The sequence below is a fragment of the Micropterus dolomieu genome, linkage group LG13 (assembly GCF_021292245.1).
Source record: "Micropterus dolomieu isolate WLL.071019.BEF.003 ecotype Adirondacks linkage group LG13, ASM2129224v1, whole genome shotgun sequence".
In the NCBI taxonomy this organism is placed as follows: Eukaryota; Metazoa; Chordata; class Actinopteri; order Centrarchiformes; family Centrarchidae; genus Micropterus; species Micropterus dolomieu.
The window spans coordinates 29,534,118-29,548,183 of record NC_060162.1 but is presented as its reverse complement, the minus strand read 5'-3'; the positions used below and the strand labels follow the sequence as shown (position 1 = coordinate 29,548,183).

General features: G+C 39.9%; 1 protein-coding gene across 7 annotated transcripts in view; it reads left to right on the top strand.

Annotated features, from left to right (window-relative positions):
- Window positions 1-14,066, top strand: part of prrc1 (proline-rich coiled-coil 1) — a 66,742-nt gene that overhangs the window by 10,449 nt on the left and 42,227 nt on the right. For 5 of the 7 annotated variants that reach the window (XM_046067700.1, XM_046067702.1, XM_046067701.1 and 2 more), the window contains 4 exons: window positions 3,401-3,775; window positions 7,440-7,585; window positions 8,172-8,274; window positions 8,373-8,536. In XM_046067700.1, coding sequence (XP_045923656.1) covers window positions 3,401-3,775; window positions 7,440-7,585; window positions 8,172-8,274; window positions 8,373-8,536 — 788 coding nt within the window. The remainder of the gene's footprint in view (window positions 1-3,400; window positions 3,776-7,439; window positions 7,586-8,171; window positions 8,275-8,372; window positions 8,537-14,066) is intronic. The other 2 variants (XM_046067705.1, XM_046067703.1) reach the window with 1 other exon arrangement.

The following is a 14,066-nucleotide window of genomic DNA, read 5'->3' as shown; positions in this document are numbered from 1 at the left end:
ACTGCTTTTCTTGTGTTTGGGTGTGCGGTCTTTGGGGTGGACCAGCATCTGTCTTAGTGTGTTCTTGGGTTTAAAAAACACAGGGATGTTATGTTTGTCCAGTTGCCCTTGATTTTAACCTTCGTTGGATAACTATGACCTGGATGACTGAGAATCTTCATAGACATATAAAAGATGTGGAAGGTTTTGTTGATAAGCTGATGCTAACTTGCACTACTGTCTTGAAACAAGTTGAATAGTACAAAGGTTTGAAAGATGTGCAATGTTTAAAGGATTTTTGAAAGGCTTGCGCTAAACTGAATTGCTGATTTAAACAAATTTGAATAGTACTGTGAATTGAACTGTGATACACCTGCAGGCATGCTCAGCTGGGAGAACCAGCAGCAGAGCTGGAATAATGTTATTGAAGGCGGAGTTGTTGAAGTACAAATGCAATAACAAGCTGGAAGTTACTGTATATTGTTACACTGTCAAACCTGCTGAGAGGTAAATCATTCAAGGTTTGCAAGAATTTATAGCTGAAAGATTTGAAAATTTAAATGAATGTAAGGAAGTCTTTGAAGATATCACTTAAAAAAACTTTACCAAGGAGTATGAAGACGTGGAAAAGGTTGAATTGGTCTAATAAGTATGAATGGGGTGTAAAAGTTGAATACTGCCTATTATCAATAAAAACTTTTGAGCATTTTAAGGTTCAAGAAAGCTCAAGAAGCTGGGTGTCACAACCTGCAGTGAAAGGTCCTGTGTGTTTGGGCTTTTATTTTGAAACATTAGGTCCATCCCTGCTTTGGTGTTGACATCTTGTCACCATAGGGGGATTTTATCTTGTAAAATCAGCCTCATCCTGAATTCACTGTTAAGATGCATTAACTTAAGAATCTTGGGACTTTAATTTGCTAGAAATTGGGTCCCGAGAGCTATTGAGAAGCCTTTCTCAACCTGACTAAGATTACTATAATAAGGCTTTTATTTTATAATTTGTGTGTGTGGGCACATGTGTTTGTTTGCACCGGTTTATGTCTCTCTGTGTGTGTCAGTAGTAGTAGTAGTAGTAGTAATGAGTGCAGTAGTAGTGGCTGTAGAAGCAGTACTCTGGATGCAGCACAGTGAATTTCATTCAAGAAATGGCTTAAAGTTTGTGCGCCAATTAGAACACAGGACCGTATTCTGCAACATCAATAAACGACAATTAAATATCGTTAATCACAATTATTTGTAAAACAGTAAATCGTCAACTAAAATGGGGACAGCCCTGGCGACGTAGTGAAAGCAGAGCAGTCCTCTGTCACTGTCACACAGGATGCCTTCAGGCACAGTCCTGTCGTGTAGGTCACCAGCATTTTGTCCAATACATAGTTTAACACATAGTTTAACAAATTAAACTCTTGCATTCATGAAAACATCAATGTTAAAAGTTTACAATGTAAAAGTAGTTTTGTATGACTTGAAATAATGTGAGTTATTATAATGATAGATTCTGTTGATAATAACCCAGTGTCATAATTTCACATCAGTAGTGTTCAGGTGTTGTGAGTAAAAAGAAAAGACTGAGCAAAGCAGGAGCTGAAGAGCTGGAAGCTGGAGCGGTTCTCTCCTGTAGAGCTGGACACAGCAAATCACATCTGGAGGGTTCTGCAATCAGCTCCTGTGGTACCTGTAAAGACAACAGTGGAAAGACAGGGTTAAACAGCTTCTTCCAGAGTACCATAAAGCTACTGAACTCTGAGATCACCACAGCATGAAAACCTCTCATGACATGTAACAGTAATTAGGGGTGGCAATGTGAAATGCACTGTTTACTAATATGTGCAATATACAGATTGCTGCTAAACACTGCATAATAATAATACATGCTGCTAGACACCTTTTGACTAAAGACAGATCTTATTGAACTTTTATTATAAGAATCTTATTGTATAATTCTTATTGAACTGTACTACCTTTTTTAGGCAAATTCTAATCCACCAAACAAACTCGGAGGCGGCTCTCTCACACCTAATTTCTCACCTTAACTAAACTGACTTTATTAATCTCAGGAGCATCGCGCTAGTTACATCCCAGCTACCTGTCTGCAGGCATAAGGCTCATTATATACTGACAAAAAAGGTGGATGCAAATCTCTGCAGGTAGCCTACAACATCTTTTCTGCCGAATAATGCATCCACCTCTTAAGCTCCTTATCAGAAACGTCGCTGATCAGTTATCACTTCAGATTGTTTGCTGGATAACAGGGAATGCTACATATACTAAGTGTAATAACTTATTGATGACTCTAAACGTCCTTCAATATGTACTTCGAATCAATCATCCCTTCTGATGAACCTCACAAAGAATAGTATAACGTTATAGTTTATAAAAAAGTACACTTGCAGGTGCATGGCTCTCCTCGGCGAGCAGGCAGAACTCTGCAGCCGCTCCCCCCTCAGCTCTCTGCCTTTAAACTCTTTCGTGTCCCTCCGGTTCAGGTGAAGCCACTTATAATAGTATCTGACTAGTATCTAACTGAACAGTGACTGTTACAGTATGAAGCTAAACCTAACATTGCCCGTTTAAAAAATGTACTGTTAACGTCAATTAACTGAGAGCTGAGCCAGAGATGTTTGGCTGAGCCTTTACTTTCCAACTTCACACGCCTTTTCTTCAGAGTATTACCACCCTAATGTCTAACACTAAGGTTAAACTAATACATTTTGGCTTCTCTCTTCTTGCTGAGTTGTCTTTGACTCATTAAAAGCTGCGGTTAGAACACACTTACTCCTGTTAACTTAGCATAGTTAGCAGCTTGGGGCTGCTTGTATCTGGCTAATTAGCGTAATGAGCTAAGCTAACAAGCTATATGCCGACAGCGATACCTGTTGCATACAAAACATAAATAAAATACAGGAATTTCACTCACCAACTGTAACACGTCCTCTCCCCAGTAAACTGCACAGTTTGCCATTCTGCATGTAGAAATGTCAAAGGCTCAAACAGGCTGAACCTCAGAGCTCCGTGTTGTAGCTGAGCTGAGCTAACAAACAGCAGTCACTTGGCTAGGAGTGACAGCGACCGGATTCACCAGTCATTCAAAGCGGTCACACCCCTAATAATGCAGAACTTTATGGCTTAATATAATTTAAACAGGTGAGTTAAAGAAAATTCACCCCCCCTCACAGTTATCACGAAGGGCTAAATTAGCAATATACACTAAGACCATTTTTTGAACCAGGCTGTAAACATGTTTTATTCTGCTATAAATTTGGGCATTTTAACATGGGGGTCAATAGAGATTGACACACTTTTGCAACCAGCCTCAAGTGGCCACTCGATTAACTGGAGTTTAAGTTACTTCCTGACTGGTATCGGAAGTGAGAGCCGGAGGTTGCCGCTTGGGTTTAACATTAGTTCTTTGTGTTTTCAGGTCTGCCCAGCACTCTGTCCCCCCCAGGCAGCAGCTCCATCGGTTCCCCCTCAGTCTCTACCGCTCTCCCTGCTGTGCCCTCCTTCCCTGCGATCAGTGGCCCTCTGGCCACACCCCCTTCCCTCTCCTCCCATCTCGCCTCCCCCTTCACCAGCAATTCTCCTTTCCCTCCTTCTACCTACCCCTCTTTGCCTCCTCAGGCATTCCCTATTAGACCACCTCCCCCCTCAGTTCCTGGCATGTCGGCCCCTCCTGTAGGCCCGCCCATGTCCAGCTTTTCAATGAGTGCAGGATATGACATTACACGGGGTCACGCCGGCAGAACGCCACAGACACCACTTATGCCAACATTCTCCAGTCCTCCCGCCATGCCAGGTAAAAGTCACTCTTGTCTTCTTCTTTAATACACTATTTACATGGTCAACATGTGGAACCAGGGTTCTTTTTTTCAGGAGTGTTTCATAAAGCAAAATTACATGTTAAGCCAGGCTTCCTAAAAAAGTCATGTCATGTTGACAGAACACAGGGTTTCCTCCAAAGTTCCTCCCGGCAGCCCCCCAGCACTGATGCACTGTGAGCAAAAGTCAAATAAGCACACAATCATATTTATTTGTTTAACATAGGTAAGGCTGCAGTTGCAAAGTTAGCTTAGACCTTTCATTTGATTTAAGGTATCCTAACCCACAAATGTGCTTAAAATACACAAGGGAAAAAATATATATGTAAAATATATATGGTCTGTATTTAGACTATTTGACTATTTCAATTAAAGCTAATAAAGAACTTTAGAAATGATTAGGGCTGCACGATTTGGAGAAAGTCATGATGCGATTATTGTGGACAATACACAATTGCAAATTCGATTATAATAGAACAAATGGTACTATGAGACCTTGCTTGATTATCAAGAATACTCACATTTTTAAATGTATTTCCGAAGTTAAACTATAAACAAATTAATAACAGCAACTAGTAAAACAGACATAAACAGAACAAGGGGAGCGTGTTGATCTATGGAAGAGGAGGCTAGAAGAAGCAAATGGCATCCTGAGTCTGGCTAAATCTAGATCTGTCCCCTGCAGAGGCTCTATCTACAACCTGGAGGAGGAACTAGTATACATGAGTGCATTAGTATAATATTATAACATTAAATAAAGCTCTAATAACGGCTCTGGAGTTATCAATGCAAGAATCACACAGGTGACGTGTCAAATATCTCACAAAGATTGGTTGAGGTGTCAGTTAGGTATTCAATTCAAAGTGGCTGACTTCCAGTTGGGTTTACGCTATAACTGTCCAAACAGCTTCCTGTTTAATTGCGAATAATTACTCACCAAGGCAACAGCATTTGACAAGAACTTTGATGGATGGATGTGGTCAACTTGCTGTGAGGAGCATAAATGCGTCTATATGGATGTTTTTGTGGAAATGAAGTTTGAAATATTTCCTTTCCAGATGCCAGTAAGTGGCGCTATTTGTATAACTGGATATGGACAGAGAAGCGAGCTTGTGACAGGGAGGTCGTCTGTTCAATCCCTGGACCAGCAGGATAAAATCTGGGTGTGGAAAGCAGTGCTTGCCCTCCCTCATTTACCACCACTGAGGTGCCCTTGAGCAAGGCCCATGACCCCAACTGCCCAGTGGAGCTGCTTAGTGGCCAGCAGACCAGGCTGCGGTTGTTACTGGGCAGCTTCCAGGTGTGAATGAGCAACAGTGTGAATGTGATCAGGGCCTTCCTGAAAAAAGAGAGGCTTCCTCTCAGTGAAGTTCCCCTGAATAAAAAAAAAAAGGGTAAAACAAAAACAAAACAAACAAACATGTAAGCCTTTAATGTGAATATTGGGACATATCTGACCATCTCTAGTCCATTTACATGCTACTTCCTTTTACATGGCGAAACATCAATTCAGCGCCACACCATGGATCAATCAAAAAAGGCTTCGCAATTTAACTTACGCTGCAGAGCACTTGGCATTACGACTACAGATGAATATTGGCATGTAAATGTGTTCGGGGTGGGACAGTGGTACAGATTTGAGCATGTACAGTTAATTTACGACGACTTCCTCTTTCATGGCGAAACATGGAACTTCGCTGCACAGCCATGGATACGCTATTGAAAGAAAACTCATGGGCTTTACAACATGACATCATCAATGTGTTAAGAGTTTTCTGAGATAGTTTTGAATTAGATATACCCAACCTGCAAGAAGTGGTTCATCAGAGCATAAACATAATCACTTCCTGTTGCAAGTAGGTGGTACTGTGATTTATGGGTGAATTTTGGAGATGTGTTCGGTGCGGGACTCCTGTCAAACATTTAAAGTTTTTAGCTTAGTGTTGGATCAAACGCCACCAAAGTAATTCACCCAAGAACCCAATACCAGCAGAATGATTTTTAGGATTTTATCATAAAATGCTTTTACAACAGTAAAAATGTTTAAAGTCTAAAGTGACATCTGTAAATATCATTGAAAGACGTGATTTAATTTCCTTAAGCTGTGAGAAGGTTTATAGAAACACATTCTCACCAGTGGCTTAGTCATTAAGTCACCTACTCTTGGGATCTGAAAGTTCAGGGTTCAAATCCCTACTTCAGAGTTCCACTTGTCAAGAATGGATATTTTATCTGTGTGGTGTGTTTCCAATTACTCATTGAGTCAGAGTTTTCTTGTTCTACTTGGATCCTGTGAAAATGTCCTCTTGGTTTTCTCTGCTTAAAAGTGTGCAGCAAAAACCTTAATACTTGAAAACACCAAATTTGGCAGGTGGGTGGAACATTTCACCCTTTATCAGGTAAACATAATGACACTCTTTGACATAAAGTGATGCTAAAAAAATCAAGTTTGTGTTTCCGCAAATAAAAAAGGCTTTGTTTCGAATTCTTCAAATTTCGACTTCAGTGTCCATATTATTTCATCACTTTAATCTTTTAAGGTTAAGTGTGTAAGATTTAGTGGCATTTAGCGGTGAGGTTGAGAATTGCAACCGTCTAGTAGCCATCAAGAAACGTGATTCCCTAAATTTCTTCTGCCTGGATACTGGGGAAATGAAAATATGTAGATAGAAATGGTTCTCTAAATGGCATTCTAAGGTAATAAAAACATAACGGTTCATTATGTAAGGTCTTTATACACCACTGAATATGGATCTTATATTGCATTTCTGTCAATAAATCCTCAGAAATATTACACACTGAACCTTTAAGTCATCTGCATTTGGTCTTCTCTGAAAATGTCAAATGTTGCATTTTTTGCGACCTGCCTAGATCCCGTTTATTGCTGCTTCTGTCCATATTTGAATTTGCATCTAGAGGAATGTAAACAGCAACAAGAAAACACTGGAGAATTGCTCTGGGCAGATAGTATGGCTGAGATCTCAACATTAAAAATTCCACATCTGTTAAACATTGTCCATCCACTTTGGCTGCATTTGTGCACTAAGCATAATTTGTGTAGACACTCAGTCCTCTTCCCCTCGTCTTACTGGACTCCAGAGTCCTGTCTGCCCGTAATACACTCCTCCCATCAAGTGTGACATCTTCCTCTGGTACGCTGCTATGCAGGGTTTCAGTAGAGATGAGCAGTCTCTGATATCCCGTTGATGAGCGAGCCTCCAGCGACCAGACATTAATGATTAGTAGGCTGGGGAGTGGGAAAGCCTGCTCTGACCGTTGCCACTTGGTATATCGCTATTAATAAAACAAGAAGATCTAGACAGCCAATCTGTATTTAAACAGTTTTATTACACCATTTGTATTTTACCTGCTACATCTGGCATTCTATTGTTTGGAGGATTTTGACAGAGTTACTGCACAAAAAAAATCAGCACACAGTTTGAGCTAAGCTCAAGCAGGGGCTTTTGTGAAACCAATTAGTCATAAAAAAAATATTTAAATCTTGAATAAAGATTTGAAGATAACCCCATGTACAAATACTGCCTAGTTGAAAGTCGGTATAATTACATTTGTCTCTTGGGTTTTTCTGGAGTTCTTTTTTTTTTTTTTTTTTTTTTAAAGTTGTCCCATCATATCTTCCAGGAGTAGTGTCAAGCCCACTGGTTCAGCAGCCAGCCATGACAGGAGGATTAGGTACTGGATCTCCCATCACTTTCCCAGAGGAGCAGGAAGATCCCAGAGTGTCTGGAGACATCAACACCGGTGGAGGCATATGGGGTTTTTTCAAGGTAATACTGCTCTAATCCAATGTAGTTTGACATCACTTTGCAAACATGGAATAAATAACTTTGCTGGCTTCAGCTGTTCAAGTGATGGCATTTTGTCACTCAGAGAGATCACTCCCACTGCCCCCTATAACATATCACATTATAGGTTTGGGTGTTACTGTGGGATTTTTTGACAATAAGACAAATATAGAATAACACAATAGCCCAACCAATTTTTTTAATAGTTACCAGGGCGTTGTGGCATACTGAGCCTGTATCTCTAGAGGGCAAACTGTTTTTTTCTGACACTAAGGATGTAATTTGTACTTCAGACATTTTTTACCTTAGTTTGCTCCTGATTTAGGTAACTTTTAATTATTAGCACATAGTCATCTTTTAAAGCCTTTTTTGTTAAATTAATAAGAAAATCACTATTAGACATGTGATGTGAACTGTGGCTTTAACAAAAATCTGAAATATGAAGTTTTTGTTTCTTTGTGTATAAATCTGAAACCACAAACACCAAACTACTGTTGGTGAACATGAGTGCATCTGTGAACATGTCCATTCAGTCAGTCTTCATGTCAAATACTATGTGTGTCCTCAGGGAGTAGCAGGTAACCCTGTTGTAAAGACAGTCCTGGACAAAACCAAGCACTCTGTGGAGTCCATGATCACGACTCTGGATCCTGGCATGGCTCCATACATCAGTAAGTCAACATGCTCTCTCCTTGTCACCTCATAATGAAAAAGGATGATTTAACCTTCAAAAGTCCTCAATAAATGTCCCTGTGTTGTTGTTCTTTAGAGTCTGGTGGAGACATTGACATTGTAGTGACTTCAGATAAGGAGACGAATGTGGCGGCAGTCAGAGACGCCTTCCAGGAGGTTTTTGGGATGGCCATGGTCACTGGAGAGCCTGGTCAATCTAACATTGCCCCACAGCCTGTCGGCTATGCAGCCGGTGTCAAGGTCAGTTCACTGCTGCATCTCCAACCTGCTTTTCAAATAGTTTTAAATTTCCTCAATTAAAGTAACAGAGAATGGCAGAACTACTGTATTAGACCTATACATTTTCACACAATCACGTTTCATCTTACTTTTTCTTCATACACATCAGTTCTGACCAAAACCCTCAGAACTGTTTCAACATGTGTGAAAGAAAATTTCTTCCCAAAGAAGTACGGAGTCAAAGATGTGATGAATCAATCCTTTATACGTGGCCACGGAGAGATGGACAAAGTGCTCTCTCGACATGCAGAATTTTTCCTCCTTATATACCCTTAAAGACACAACAGCAAATGTTAATCACAGACAAATGGCAGTTACATCTGAAGTTCTAGCATCCCGAGATGACAAAGAGAGTTTGGAAATGTATTTATATTGCACCTAAGCTACATGTCTGAAGAATTTCTATTGTAAACATGGCGCTTCAATCAACAAAATAAACAAAATGTTAATCTTTTGGCTTACTTTGAAGATGTTACAACATTGTAACTGCAACCTATTTCCTAAAATTAAATACAGTGAATACTAATAGTATAAAAATCTACAATTTAAAATGTATTTCTCACGTTTTAAAGCCAATTTCTGATAGTGTTACATGACTTTCCAATTCTGTGAGAAAAGGCCATGAGCTCTAGGGAAAACAAAAGTATTGTTAAAGCTGTAGTGCAGGATTTTTACATATTAATAAACATGTTATATGCCAAACGAGTTCACACAAAGTTTAATTTTATTTAAATAGCGCCACTTCATAAAAGAAGTTCTCATTGCACTTTTCATAGAGCAGGCCTAGACTGTACTCTTTGTATTATTAAAATCAGAGACCCGACAGTTCCCACCATAATCAGGCACTTGGTGACAGTGGCAAATAAATAAATAATAAATAGGACTTAAACCAGCTTAGTGCGGTTCTTTTAAGGCTATAATAGGTTGTGATGTGGTGTCAAATATAGCACTAAGATCTAAAAAGATAAGTACAGTACTTTGTCTGATGCAATCAGATGAAGATCATTAGTAATTTTCACCAGTGCTGTCTCTGTGCTAATATGCACTCAAAATCCTGACAGAAAATCCTCAAACTATTGCCACGTAGAATATGGATTTAATCAGTGCTCAATTTGTGCCAGTACCCCTGAGTTTAAGCCTTATCGTGCTTTCAAACCAACTGCGAATTTTCGCCTCGAGACGCTTTCCTCGACTGAGTACATTCGCTTCAAGTGGTCACACAAAACGCGAGAAGGCGATTTTAACGTGAATAAACACAACTCGCCATTACTACAGCTGTATGAACCCAAAGTAAACATTTTGCTGTGATTAAATAGCAATAAACAGATTAAACTGATGCCGAAATAACAACAATATGATGCAGATTTGTTAAACATGAATTCGTGCTTTGTCAGGTCTGTCAGCAAGACAGCAGGACAACAACTTCTAAAATGTTTTTTCCGGAATAGGGTATGGATCGATCGGGGCTATGGGTCACAGTAAAGTACAGTGATAGCTGGAATAAAGTTACAGACACGTTTTCTGAACTCACCAGGTAGTTCAACCTCCTCGCTTTTTTTCCTCCAAGTAATGTCCAGTTTTGTCCGGTTTTTATATAAATATGAAGTTGTAGTCCGACACAGCTAACGACTGTAACACCAACACTGGAACTGGATGTGCACGGAAGGTAGCTGCTGAGCTTGCTTGCTGCTCAGCGTCATGCGACCTCTTTGCTTGAGTTGAAAATATTCAGCTCAAAAAATATTCAACTCACGCGAATTCCTTCGCGTCGCCGGCCCCGCCCCCTTCGCTTCACGCCGCCCAACAGGAAATCGCGGCTCTACACGTCTTTGCATTGACTTTGTATGTAAACTCACCGCCCCGAACGCTCGATTCATTTTTGGTCTGAAAGCACCATTAAGGGGTTGTTTTGTATTGGCTGATATGGTTTGGGGGCGTGATTCTGGAAAAATGGCTCAATAGCGCCCCTAAACAAACAATGTGTAATTTGGAAAAAGTTTCTTTGATGAGATTTGGTGGGATTATTGCTCTTATTTCAAAGTCCACATTTCTGCTTTTTCTAATGAGATTTTGCTCAACAGGAAATCAGCCATTTTGCACTTCGTCGTCATTTTCAATATTTTTAACTGGTGTTTGAGGCCTTTAGGATGTTCCAAGAGTCACAAAACTTTGCAGCCACACTCGAATTGGTAATATTTGTGTATGAGGGCATTTTTGGGACTTTGGATTGCACGTTGTGTCTGTAGCACCCCCTAAAGGCTTTTTAGTCTTCACATTGCTTGGAATGCTATTGTTTTTTATTGGCTGATATGGTTTGGGGGCATGGTTGTGGAAAATTGGCTCAATAGCGCCCCCTGCAAAATGTCAACAAAGCAGCCCCTGCCGTATTTTTTGCCTAGCTGTACAAAAAATGGGGGGGCGATGTATCATCATCAGTTTAGTGCAAGCCTTTCAAAAATCCTTTAAACATTGCACATCTTTCAAACCTTTGTACTATTCAACTTGTTTCAAGACAGTAGTGCAAGTTAGCATCAGCTTATCAACAAAACCTTCCACATCTTTTATATGTCTATGAAGATTCTCAGTCATCCAGGTCATAGTTATCCAATGAAGGTTAAAATCAAGGGCAACTGGACAAACATAACATCCCTGTGTTTTTTAAACCCAAGAACACACTAAGACAGATGCTGGTCCACCCCAAAGACCGCACACCCAAACACAAGAAAAGCAGTCTAGTGAGGAATGCACAGACCTGTATATTGGGGAGACTAAACAACCACTACACAAACGCATGGCTCAACACAGAAGGGCCAACTCCTCAGGTCAAGACTCTGCAGTCTACTTACATCTGAAGGACAGAGGACACTCGTTTGAGGACCACCAGGTGCACATTTTAGACAGAGAAGATGGATGGTTTGAAAGAGGTGTCAAGGAAGCCATCTACACCAGGGTTGAGAAGCCGTCATTGAACAGGGGAGGGGGTCTACGCCACCACTTATCCCCCACTTACAATGCTGTCCTTTCATCACTTCCCAGGAAACTCAACAAACATAACCTGTTGGCCTCAGGTGAAGATACCAACGATGGTCGTTCAGTCTTGGCCACAGGCTGAGTTTCCCTGCCAGTCAGTCAGAACTGAAGTCCTTTGGATGAGGGACGAAACGTCTTCCAGTATCTTCAACCAAGTCCAGTTGCCCTTGATTTTAACCTTCGTTGGATATCATCTCGAGACTAGAATAAACCTCTCGGAGCCATACCCTAAACCCAAAAGGAAGTCTGCCATTTTTAGTAATTTACAAGATCTTTCCCCGTTTACAGGCGGAAATCTCTGCTGTGCCTTCTAAAGGCATTGACGATGAACAGTTGTGCTATCTGTGAGTTTTCGTCAATGGGCGTGCCCGTGGCATCCAGAATCGAAGATTTGGTCGCTTTGACAAGCGAAAAGTTTAAGTCGATCGGACGAATTCCCTAGGAGGAGTTCGTTAAAGTACAAAGTGTGTAACTCACCCAAAATTAAATCCATAAAATTAAATCCAAAATGGCTTCCTGTTGGGTTTAGGCAATGGCTCTAAGAGGCTTTTTTGTACGTCTGGATACACGTACCACAGAAATTTTGTACGCGTAGGTTAAACTTAGTCTGGGGGCTGCTCTGTAGGGGGCGCTAACGAGCCATTTTGCCACCCCATGCGCGAAACCCATAAAATACGAAATTTTTCGCCGTGTCTGAATTTTGTGCAAAGTTTGGTGAGTTTTCGAGTATGTTTAGGCCCCCAAAATTCACATGCAAGGGCCCGTCCAGCGCTGATTTATTTGAAGTCCAGTCCACTGTTGTCGAAAAAAAATTTATTCTATCTATTTTAAGGAAACATTGATATCCAGGTTAACATGATTGCATTTAGAAAGACTATGATACAAATTTAAAAACACCACAGCAAGTCAGTGTGAACTGAATGCATGTTATGCTTCAAAGCACCAATAGAGGGCAATCTATGACCACAAATGTGTGGCAGAGCACTGTTTTGATTGTGCTTATATTTTCTGTGACGTATTAAGTCCAGTGTTGCAAAATAACATGAAGACATAGAAAGCGACTAATGTTATTCCATATATACAATTACTTCATTTTGAAAGACTAACAACATACACATTTAAAACCGACCACTACAAGACAGTCTCCACACAGGTGTTTGAAGTTGGAAGCATTTATCAATGCTGCCAGAGGTGGGATTTGAACCTGGGTCTGAACAACGATGCTTGAGAAACCAGTGCTCTGATCAAGCGAGCTATAGAGGTACACATCTGAAGAAGCCACAATTTGATCATTTGTTGATGGTAAAGTGCATTCATGGCCTGCAGTCTAACCAACTGCACCACCAGCAAGCTTGCTCGTATTGAGGTGATGTGATCCTTTGTTGATGCAAAAAGTGTATTTGCTTAGAAGCTATCATTTTGGACTTTAGTTAGTGCTTGAGTAGCTGAGCATAAAAATATACATCTTGTGTCCAAACTCCAAACAGGGAGGATGATACAGCAAGATAAAGAATTAGTGACAGGGGGAGATGACTAAGACTTTCCAATCAATTAAGGATCAGAGAAAGAAAAAAAACTAAACGTCCACTGAGCAGGATTTTGACATTTTGAGGGAGAAAATGCATGTGGCTACATTTTGGTGCCTTTTTTGTGCTTATGGAGATAAATATACAGGACTGGCAGCAGTTTACAAAAAAAATTCTGGTCTGCCAAATCCGCCTCTCCCCACTCTAATGTGATCACATGACACGTTCTAAAGGCTGCTAAAAGCTGTAAAACCCTTCACTTTGGAAGGGCATAGCTCCGAAACATTTTTTTAGCAAACGCCAAAATCAACTTTTTAAGATCAACATCTTTTCTGCAACCTACAGCTCAAATGAGTCTGTAGCTGCACATATGCTGGAGCATTTAGCTCTTAAAGTTGAGTAGGTTGGAAGAAAGTTCTCCCATTGAAACCCATTAATTTTTTTTTCACATAAAAATATTAATATAAAATCAACCATCACAGATATTAGCATAAATCTCCTGAACAGGATGTACATTTTGAAGTTGGAACGAAGTTTCTAGGACAAACGGTGCAGGAGAAGATAGACGCCGAAAATGGGGTTGTGTGTGTGTGTGTGTTTGTTTAAAAAATAAAATAAATAAATAAAACGGTAAGCGTGTGTGTTTGTGTGTATGTTAAAAAAAAAAAAATTAAATAAATAAATAAAACAGTAAGCGTGTGTGTGTAAACAAAACAAAAAAAACTAATATATTTACAAAAAAAAAATTATTGATTAAAAAATAATTTTTTAAAAAGAAGAAATCAGTATCAAATGTAAAAACTAAACAATTACTAAAATACCAAATGATCAAAATAATAATAATTTGAAAATCTGTACAATTATTTGTTATTCTGAGGTTCCACTGGTTGTCCTCACTTTATGGCATGAGGAGACATATTTTGCAGCAATTATTT